General features: G+C 42.0%; 1 protein-coding gene across 1 annotated transcript; it reads right to left on the reverse strand.

Moving 5' to 3' along the window:
- Window positions 1-1,792: 1,792 nt before the first annotated feature.
- On the reverse strand, window positions 1,793-10,255 carry cdca7b (cell division cycle associated 7b; the record flags this gene model as incomplete). The annotated part of the gene is made up of 10 exons (XM_080735491.1): window positions 1,793-1,814; window positions 3,201-3,337; window positions 3,982-4,131; window positions 4,939-5,109; window positions 5,634-5,810; window positions 6,191-6,259; window positions 7,128-7,629; window positions 8,294-8,400; window positions 8,926-9,066; window positions 10,238-10,255. 10 exons carry the CDS (start codon window positions 10,253-10,255, stop codon window positions 1,793-1,795), a joined length of 1,494 nt encoding a protein of 497 aa, XP_080591617.1.
- Window positions 10,256-11,329: the final 1,074 nt, after the last annotated feature.

The raw sequence follows: 11,329 nt of genomic DNA on the forward strand, positions 1-11,329 counted from the left end.
ATGGTGTTCTTACATTGCAGGCAGTTTTGAGTAATTGTTGTAATCCCCATAATGACTGGACACTGGTTGTCCAATATTGAATACAAATGTTCAGGCCCCCCCCCCCCCCCCCCCCCCCCCCCCCCCAGAATCTAGTTGCTTAAACTGTATTGAAAAAGTTAACTCACCCCAGCATGGGCCAAGTTGGCTCTGGTGTCCACTGTAGCATAAGAGCACTCCCTTGTGGCCAGAAGAGGCATTACTACCTGCATGAAGCCAGTGAAGCATCCAGGGGAGGCTGCATGCTTTGTGGTTGCTATTTAAAGGCAGAGTAAATGATATTTATTAGGTAAAAAAAAAACACTTGTTAAAAAGTTAAAGCTCTATATTGTGATAGTACTCATTGCCATATGTAACAGGGGTCTCTCCAGCTATTTAGTAAACACAAAATACATTTTCAGGTGAGTTGCCGATTTCCGATGGGTAATCAGGAAAGAGTACCCATTTTTCTCCTCAAGTTGTATGGTGTTCCAGTTCTCCACTCTGATTGGATAAAAATTGCTAGCCTGGGCTTTAAAATGTATAGTTTATTTTCAATGAAGATGCGGAGACTCAGACTGTTTGTGAACAAACAGGCTATTAATATACAGCGATGATTACTAGCAGAATAGACATTTAACACCCATCCTAACAAAAACAACTTCACTTACCCTAACGTTTAACCTCACTGTTATTAAATGTAGGAATGCAGATCTTGTGGGGGGACTAGCAACAGAGAGAGAGAGAGAGAGAGAGAGAGAGAACCACATAACAAACAGAAATAAACTCATATGTGAGGCAAATGATTAACAAGTGTCATGTTTTATTAAAACCTCCACATTGGACATGACAACAGCACGGTGAATGTTTCAAAACAAAAACCACAGTATAATAAAAACAGACTTAACATGCATTATAATATGTTCCAACTTCCAGAGGTTCTAGTGGTTGCAGTACAAAATGCTCAAAGTCCAACCTAAAATTGCAAGTACTGATTGCAGAGTAGAACACCCTAACAGAATAATCCCTGCTCTGTATGGAAACATTAAAACAAGAATGAAAAGATTTACCATTCTTGTTAGCCTCATAGCATAATTGCCCAAGTCATACTTCTAAAAGTTTTCAGAAAATAAGTCATCTAGTTAACTTAAGTCATATTTTTATCTGCCTAACTACATTATTGTACCCAGCCTAAAATAATGCTCGTTGCTAAACGTCGACTTAAAATAGTCAAATAAAGATGGAATGTAACAACTAACAAGCATTCCGACAGGCTGGGGACAATGAAGTGTTAGAGGGTTGATTTAGGCAGAAATGTCAATTTGGCCAAAACAATTACTTAAGCAATTATACTATGATGCTAACAATTTACAGTATCGTCACTGTCACCACAGCCAATTAAATCGGCAAACATAAGAAACTATAACAAACAGACAAAAAAAAGCTCCTCTAGTTAGGAGAAAAATGTAAGGTCTAAAATGCTTAAGTTGTGCATTAAAACAAGTGGTAAAGTACTATACATCAGTCAGTCAGGTAGAGTAAGACCTTATTTTATAGTAAGTTGTGTGCTGGGGTCGCATGCCGAAAATAGCAGACATAAGCTCACAATGTGTTGAGCTCTGTAGATCTGCTTGGTAGATCAGCTATTTTCAGGGGGCGACACTAGCACTCAACCAAGAATAAAATGGGTCTTTTATGCACAAGAGTGTCCTTCTAGTATTGGAGGTACCAATACAACCAAACACTCTTCTCTGTCCCATTCGTCCTGCTCTGTCTATGACAGCTCCTTCTGTATCCTGTAATGGACAAAAACAACAACAACACTGGCATTAGTGGGTTCAACATGATAGCACTGGGAACTAGTGATGCACGGGTCAACCCGCCCCACACAGATGTGTACAAGTCAAAGACCCGGCCAGTCCCGCAACCCGCCAAACAAAAAAAAGACGGCTTTTCAACACATAAGCAAGTGCATTAAATTGCTTTCCAGAGAGGGAAGGAGAGAGTGTTGAGGACCATTTTTGCACAACAATTCATAGCCTACATCAGTGCAGCATTTAATTCATAATTTTCCGTTGTTACTCATTGCCCTCTCTTTTTCTGTTAAGCACTTGTGCTTCATTTCTGCTCTGTAAAGCACTTTGAGCTGCATTTCATGTCATAAAAGGTGCTATATAAAGGTGCTAATGAGGAAGATAAAATAGCACAATTATTTTCTGTGTCTCTTAGGAGAGCTGTGGGCAGTTCAAAAACCCATCTGACAGTGGCATAATCGTTAGGCAGATTTGTTAACACAAATTATTTTTAATAGATTTATCACGAGAAGAATGGCTCACATTAGAACATTGCGACTTTTCAGGAATAGAAAGCCTGCAGTTTCTATTAGCCTGGATTCCCCATCGATGATGTCACTGGCAGACAGGTTTCTGAACTGCCCACAGCCCTCCTATGACACACAGACCGCATAGGGCGAAAAAAGGTGCTATTTTATCATGAACACCAGTGAGGACCAATTATATGAAGATGGGTTGAAAAGTGGTGAAGTCGTCCTAGAATTATTGAATGCTTTAGCTATTGAAAAATAGCAGATCTACAAGCTCACAGCCGAGCTGCGAGATTGTAGATCTATTTTTGAAAAAGTCGTGAAAATGTGTGCAAATCTTTGAATATATGTATTTTCAAAGCGAACGTTTGTAACTCAATTTTGCTTCTGGGGGGTCCCTGGAACTAAATATTTTGAGATGGGGGTCCGTGGCCAAATACATATCATTTTGGGGGTCTGTGGCCAAATACATATCATTTTGGGGGTCCTTCATATGAAAAGGTTTGATAACCACTAACATAGTAGTCTCTCAAGAACAGACTAACTGAGCTCCATTTAAGTGAAAAGGACCTTTTCTTTGACGATGGCTATATAGCCAGATTGCTGACGTAGAAACACAGGGTTTTTCAAAAAACCTTAGAAGGATTCAAAAGACACTTATAGAATCGGGTCAAAATTCTAATTTTCAAGATTTTTCAAAAATGGCAGATCTACAAGCTCGCAGCTTGAGCTTGCATATCTGCTATTTTTCAATAGTTAAAGCATAAAATAATGATACACAATAATGTGTACCCGTTCTAAATGGGTTAAGCACAGTCAGCCCTCCCCATTCTGAACTGTAATCATGTACAGTGCATACCTCTCCAGATACTCGTGGACGTTGTCGTGGCCGTTGAAGCGCGCCAGGCCCACCAGGATGCCGGTGGCACAGCGGCCCTCCTTCTTGCGACACAGGCTGCAGTTGCACACGTTCCGGCAGATGGGACACGACCACGTCTGCACGCACAGCACGGAGACACAGCACAACATGAATGACCAACACATCCGTGCTTTATTAAACGGCATGATAGCAATCGCGAAATTGCATGTTTAACCCCCATAGCAACCCCATCTTTCAAACATGGCAGCCATCTTTGTTTACATTTTAGGAAAACATAATGGCTGCTAGTTCATGAATGCCTGAACGGATTTCCATTCGGATTTTTTTGTTTGAAAGCTGTGAGCAATCTGCACACACGTGGTGCATGATCTAGGCATGGACATGACATTATCAGTGCACTATGAATTACATGGAACTGATGGAAGTCTATGGAGACAGATGGCATATTATGAAAGTACGAAGGTATTTGCAAATGGCGGGGTATGTTAAACCAATTTAGACCTGAGAGACCGATTCTAAAAACACCTAAATCCTACGTTCCTACGTTTTCTGACACTTATAGGGGAACTGCTGTCAGTCATCAAATTATTGGCTTAGGAATGAGACGAAAGTACCAGGAAAAACCTAAAAAGTAACAGGTCTAAATGGGTTAACGGTTGCATCAACTTGCAGTTGAGGTCAGTTGTTTTCTTTTTTTTTCTTAACACAAGGTATTTTATAGATATAGTGTGTGTGTGTGTGTGTGTGTGTATCTACTGACCGGGTCAAGCAGCACGGTGCCCACGTCCTCTCCATAGCGGTTCTTCAGACACGGCCCGCAGAATTGACCTTTGCCCGCATTGCAGAACCCACTGCGGCACACCGTCTTGGTGTCCAGAGTCTTCTGTCTGCACTGGTGGCATGAGCTGCCCTGCAACACACGCACACACAGTGTTAACGCTGCAATCAGTGAGATTTATGTCTGACCCGGGATTCAACTTCCTACCACAGAGCTAAGACAGAACACCATGTCGCCTGGGGGGAGCTTGGTCTTTGAGGCAGTACCACTTGTCAACCAGTAGATGTCCTTGCAGTGCAAGGACAACCACAACCACTGCAGATTTACTCATTTTAATGAGTAAAGATATTTTATCAACATTGTTATGCTTTATTCCTCAAAAAGGAGAGTGTAGATTAGTACATCAAAATTCATAGTACATCGAAATTCATGTACCCTTTACACATAAGCAATTTTAAATCTGTAAACTTGTGAAGTGACAATAAATAGTTGAAGTTGCAGAGAGACAGGAAACCATGGGTTGAGAGAGAGGAGAGACATGTGAGACAAGATGGAGGTCGGATTCTAACTCGATCACAAGAAGCACATGTTCCATATACTAACTAGCTAAGCCATAGGCTGGAAACCAGAGTAATCTTTGGCCTGGCACTGCTCAGTTGTGATTGGATTTCACGCCCTCCGAAGTTGTGAGGGACCAATAAGAGCCCAGTATGCAAATATTGTGCGGCTTTATCACCAGAGGCATTTTTTGTTATCCGCCCCTTGGAAATGCAGGTTCCATACAGAGATTCCAGACTAATGTCTACGTGATTAGTCTGGCCATGCCAGGCTAGCTAAGCCTCTAGAAGGCAATGAACCCTCCAATGAGCACAGTACAGATAAAACAGATTGACACTACTGCCAGACTAAAGAGAAGGACGGGGTCAGTGGGTTCCTCACATTCTCCTTGTCCCAGATCTTGTCCTTGGCACGGTAGGCGATGTTGTCCAGGTCCTCTTTGGTTATGTCGTCCACAGACTTCATAACGTACTTGTACCTGCGGGAGTGGGGACTCCTCACGCAGCTCTTCCTCTTCTTACGCCCCCCGCCGTCCATGCGCTCCTCATCCACCTGACCCAACGCAGGGAGACCAGGCAACAAATCAATGGATGATAAGTAATCACTTTGATCCTGACATACCATTTATGAAAATTGTCACACACTGTCAAAAGTATCTAAAACAGCTGAAACAACTACAAGCTTGCAATGTGAAGTTTTAACACTTTGTGATAGATTGCCACCTTTGTATAGTAACCTGGGCAAAGGGTTTTTATGATTAAGTTAATGAGAGATTTGACATCAAGGGAAATTCTCAAAACATGATGCGCATCCATGTGAAAGTTTTGCTATTTATTATGAGCTACTGTGGAACCATAATAAACATCTATTTTACAATTATTTATTTGTTAGAGCTACAATCAGATTTTCTTTTTTTTATCCGTCAGACAAAAAAAAAGAAAGAATCTAAAGATCACATGATTAACAAAATAGACTGGAACATCTAATAACATACATACATTCATTCCTAATAATAGAATTAAAAGTATCACATGCCCATGAGAATGGTTCACCACAGTGTCTCTCCTCTACTGTACCTCCACCAGTCTCCTGATGTCTACGGTCCTGGGTCCCCGGCTGGGAGACACGCTCCTCTCCTCCACGCCAAAGTTCTCTGGCGGCCGGGCCTTGCGGGAAGGGTTCCTCCTCTCAGACCCTGCCTCCGCCTCAAGCCTCCGCTTCCGCGGTGTGGTTTTCTCTGCAGTTGGCTTCTTCTGTGGAAGAAAAAGGAAGACAAATGGAGAAATCCCCACTGATCTCTGTAGTGATACAGTGCTTATTCTATAATATTTTCATTGCATGTCATTTTTGGCAAGCTAAGACAAAACTGAGGACACCAGGGAAATGTACAAATACTCTGTGCACTGAAGTGTTCTTTCCAGGGTTCGAATGAAAGTAGGAATCCAGAATCAAATCATAAATACAAAAAAGGATGTGTATTATTTTTTAAATTCTTATTCAATAAAAAGGATAAAGCCAACAATGCATATTTTAAAAGATGAAGTAGTAAATAGTAGCCTCCTTGTATGCAATAAACCCTTTTTCGGATGTAGGATTTTTGAACCAAGTATATTTTGTACATGTGTGTATACACACTAACCTGAGGTGTGTTTAGGGGAGTCAGCTCAGCCATGGTGCTCAGCTCAGAGAATAGCTTGGCCAGCTGGAAGACAGAGGACCACAGTCAAACTACAGCTTCAACTATGAATGAATGACCTTTTTAATTCTGTCTCATACCACCATTCTGGCACCCATATGGGATTATATGACATTACACACAAAGAAAACAACTGACATTAACAATCCTTCCTGTTTGTATTACATTCGGCCTTATACATACATTACATACCACATAAACAAACACACCCTGCCTTTTTACATGTACATAGCCCTCCTCCTCATTGACCAGGAGAAACAGACTCCAACAGTTCATCTTACAGGTCCTAAGTTGGCAACTTCCTTAAATAGTACACGCCCCAATAGCAGCATCATCTGCAGAAGTGACAAGATCAGTATGGAATGCTGGCCTTGGAGGCAGAATATCTCTGCTAATAAGTAAGCCAATATGAAACACCCATTTGGTCAAGGAACAGGGCGCCGGAATACTGTCTTTGATGGACTAGCCTGCATCCCGAAGTCATGCAGATCAGATGACACTGGTATTCGACGTGTACCATTTGAGGAAGCTGCCAAAGAGTTTGGCATTTTACTACTTTACCACCAAAATGTGGAATGCCCTTACATGCAATAAAGAATGCGAGACACTGTACTCTTTAGACATACACTGATGCCCCATTTGATCTTTTTTCTCCTCTGTAAATATAACTACCGGTATGTGTATTTTTGATGACATGTTCTGTTGATGAGTTGAATACACAGGACCCCAATGGAAACAGGTCCCCGGGACTTATTTGTGTCATCCCTTTAGCCCATCCCTTTAGCCCAAGTGTTACTGTACTTCTGTGCTGTTTACATCTTTGACTAATAAAAAAGGATTCAATCAATCAAAGATCATTACACAAACGCCTCACCATGGCTTTGTTCTCCTGGATGTTCTTGTTCCTCTTCGTCAGGCTCTGTGACTGAACCTCCTGTTGCTGCCTCTCCTCCTCCTTCAGTTTCTGTGACAGAGTCTCCTGTTTCTGCCTCTTCTCTTCCTTCAATTTCTGTGACAAAGTCTCCTGTTTCAGCCTCTTCTCCTCCTTCAGTTTCTGTGACAGAGTCTCCTGTTTCTGCCTCTTCTCTTCCTTCAATTTCTGTGACAGAGTCTCCTGTTTCTGCCTCTTCTCCTCCTTCAGGATCTGCGAAAGCAGCACCCGCGGCTCCTTCTCCCCTTTCTTCAGGATCTGTGACAGAAGAACCCGTGGCTGCATCTCCGCCTTCCTCAGGTCCTTCTCCTCCTCCTGTTTCAGCGGCCTCCTGCTGGATCTCCTGGAGGGAGGAGGAGGTGGTGCTCGGGCCGCGGCGGCCTTCTTGGCCCTCTTCTGGGGGACCTCCTGCGTGGTCGGGGTGGACAGCCTTTTGATGGGGAACCTGTGGGGACACGGTCAGCAGTGTCGCCAGGTCTGTTTATTATAACTCTGGGCTTGTTTTGTCTTGTTTTGTCTGTAACAATATTTGTGAATATTGGTAGTTGCAGGTTTTTTGGGGCTTATTTCTTTTTTTGGAGACATGAATTCATTGATTTTTTTATTCATTTTTGTCACATTAAAGCCAATGATTTGAGGAGACGCTTTGTGTCTCCATAGGGAACAAAGCAGGCTCTTAGACACATAGGGAACCACTGCTGGTCATCAAATTATTGTCTGAGGAATGCGACAAAAATATCCATGAATTCATGTCTCCATGGGATGAGTAATCGATAGAAAGTAAGTTGGGTGAACTATCCCTTTAAGTGTAGTTGCTCATCTGGGCTTTCTTCCCATTTTTTTGATCATTGTTTGAACCAGTGGTTCTCAAACATTTTCATGTCAAGGACCGCCAAATTAACGTGTGCCCACGGACCCCCATCTGCAATTATAATTTGTGCCAGGGACCCCTGTACCAGATTTGTGTTGTTAACATGTTTCAAAAATATTCCACATTTTGCACGTGGATGTGCTTACACCATCTTCCTTATCTATTGCAAACATCTTGAACCTTGGTTTTGGGTGCCTGGACTAGAATCAATCCTCCCCACAAACACACACACACACACCTCATGGCCACACACAGGCTCCTCTTGGGCGGGGGGTCGTCGTCGTCCTCCTCTCCATCAGAGTAGAAGCCTATGTCCACGTCACTGTCCTCCTCTGACTCCACCTTCTGGAGACAGACATAAAGCTCACTAGTCACTACCACTGGACTACAAATGTCTAGGGCTGTCACCATTAGTACATCTTACTCGACAATTAACTGTCATACAAATAATTGTGATCAATTAAATTGTTATTTAATTGTGTGGCTTTTAGGCCTTGTAAACAAAAGAAGTTGCACACGGCATATATGACAAATTGAGATTGTCTCAAATAATTGCGATTGGCTGATTATTAGGTTAACCCATTTAGACCTGGAAAGTGGAAAGTAAAGTTTAACCACTTTAAGCATTCTTTTTATATTTATATTTGTTTTATTCAAAAAATAGCAGATATAGAAGCTCATTGCACGGCACCGCGTGCCACGCTATGAGCTTGTAGATCAGGTATTTTTGAAAAATCATGAAAACGTGTGCAAATGTTTGAATATATATACATTTTAAAGAAACATTTGTAGCTCAAATCTTTCTTTCTCTGGGTCCGTGGAACAAAATATTTTGAGATGGGGTCTGCAGCCATATAGTGTGTGTAGTACCATGTCTTTCAGCCTCTTGCTGAAGCCTCTGCTCTTGTCTTCCTGGTCGCTGAAGCCCTGGAACTCCTCATCCTCGCTGTCAGACTGGCTGAACACGCGGGCCAGCTCCGTGGTGATGAACTTGGACTTGAAGTGCGGCGCCTGTCTGCGAGCGGGCCGAGTCTGAGGGGAAGAATGGCAACATAGATCAGTGTGTCCCAGAAAGACACTGCACCTATTTGCCATTTATATGGATCACAGTAAAATATATTTTAGCTTTACTGCTATTTTTATTATTTTTTCCAAACGTTTTAAAGGCATTTAAAATAATTTTCAAATATTCATCCACCAGATTTTCACACATTTTCACAAAATGTAAGAAATTAAAAATGTAAAGTAGTGACTAATAGCCGATCTACAAGCTAGTATTTTCACTAGTTTGGGTCCCAGGAAGACATTAGATATTTATTTTGTGGGTCTTGAGCTAAAAAGCTTGGGACCCACTGACATAGATTGTTGAATTTGGTCTATGTTTTGACATAATGCTCATAATGGTCTGACAGATAGAGAGGCCTTGTGTTGTGGACTATATAATCTGTGGGTCAGGTAGCTAGTGCTACACAAAGGACCTTGTATGAATCCAGGTTCTTGGTTCCTCAGAATCTTTCTTTCAATTCTAAATTGATGCTTTTATTTAAAGGACTCACTGAAAAGCCTTGTAGTTGTATATCTTTCATTCATTCATCGATAGCAACAATACTGTGTGTCTGTTTGTGACATAAGTCTGTGATGGTTCTCAGGGTGGGGTCCCAAGGGTCTCCAGCAAAATGAGGACATTTTAACTACTTCTGTGGTGAATTTTGGTGGTCTTGATGTGAACTTTTTTTGAGAACCACTGACAAACTGCCCTCTAGCTGTCAGATACACAGCCAGAGTCTGCAGAGGTTCTGCCAGGGAGACCAAAGCCATATTCCTCCTCGCCTAGTCGCCTTTAAATGTTTTGTTCACAACAATGGTGTTGAAGTTCAACACCATTGTTGTGAACAGTTGAACGAAGGGACATAATATGATTAAACCCATGGATTAAACTAATTAAACTAAAAGAAAAGTAAAGGCACTATGCAATTATGTTCAACTGGTAGCAGCTGTTTGTTTGCCAATCATCCAAGCTCTAATAAATGTATGAATAGAGATCACAATCACATGTAGTGAAGGGCACGGTCGACTGACTGAAATGCGGCTTCTTTGATAAAAGTTACAACAACAACGCGATTGCCTGTTGAAACTACCGATATATGCCCACAACACCACCAATAGACTGCTCGGTGCTTACCTTCTTGGTTAAAGTCATGTTAAGAGCTTTGTCTTTGAATCCTGAACCAGTGAAACGGTTTCCTCCTCGTTGTGTTGAGGATGAATGAAACTAATGGTAGATTTAAACAACAAGCACAGCACTGGTCCGTGCGTGCGGGGATAGGGGTGAGCTCTGCGTTTCACTTTAGAGCAGTGAAGAGCACGCTTGTCTTTGAGCTTATTTTTGCATGGAAAAGTGCTCTCTAGAAATGCTAAAACATCTCCATGACTTTCGCGAGAGGAAAAAAAGCGAGGAGAACTGCAATCACGATGACTTTCCACGCATGTCTCTTGACTCTCCCCCCCTGCCCTTAATGGTACCGTCCTGGATTCGCGCGAAAACGGCAAGTGGGCGTGGCGGCACTGTAGTCCAAAAGTCAAGAAAACAAATGAGTTCTCTTGTAGGCCTACTCATAACATACATTCACATGCATTTAACACAGGGGTCTTCAACGTTTTCAGGCCAAGGACCCCTTAGTTGAGAGAGAGATGAAGCAGGGACCCCCACAACCTGTTCATATATTCCATAGTTTCATTGTTTGACAGCACAATCATCAGTGAAAAAATAATAATATATAGGCTATAGGCTATAGGCTGTTACTATCACACAACAAGATTTGGAGGACCCTGTAGTAAGTTGAAGACCCCTGCTCTAACACAGCCGCACACATACGGTATATTATTAATTTATTATTAATACATTATTATAAATGATGATTTTATTATGTATCTATTCATTATTTATGTATTTATTGCGACCGTAGGTCGCAGTTACTTTTACACTCTCATACTATCCAAACCTCCACCAGCCGTCAGTCTGTCTGTCTGTCTGTCTGTCTGTCCGTCTGTCCTTCCTTCTAGCCGGGGAGCCACTGGGCCAAAATGAGAGAGGACCTGTGATGTCATGACATACTCCAAATTTGTGTTTGTCCTATTAATTTGGTCAATAAGGTACACAGAATGAGAGGCCTGCTCTGCCGGAAATCCTGCGAAAAAAAGTTTCCCATTGACTTCACTATACTGGAAAAAAACACACCAAAAAAAGTAGCATGTGAGGGGTCAAACTAAGGGT

Source organism: Nannobrachium achirus (assembly GCF_963921795.1).
Source record: "Nannobrachium achirus genome assembly, chromosome: 10".
Lineage (NCBI taxonomy): Eukaryota > Metazoa > Chordata > Actinopteri > Myctophiformes > Myctophidae > Nannobrachium > Nannobrachium achirus.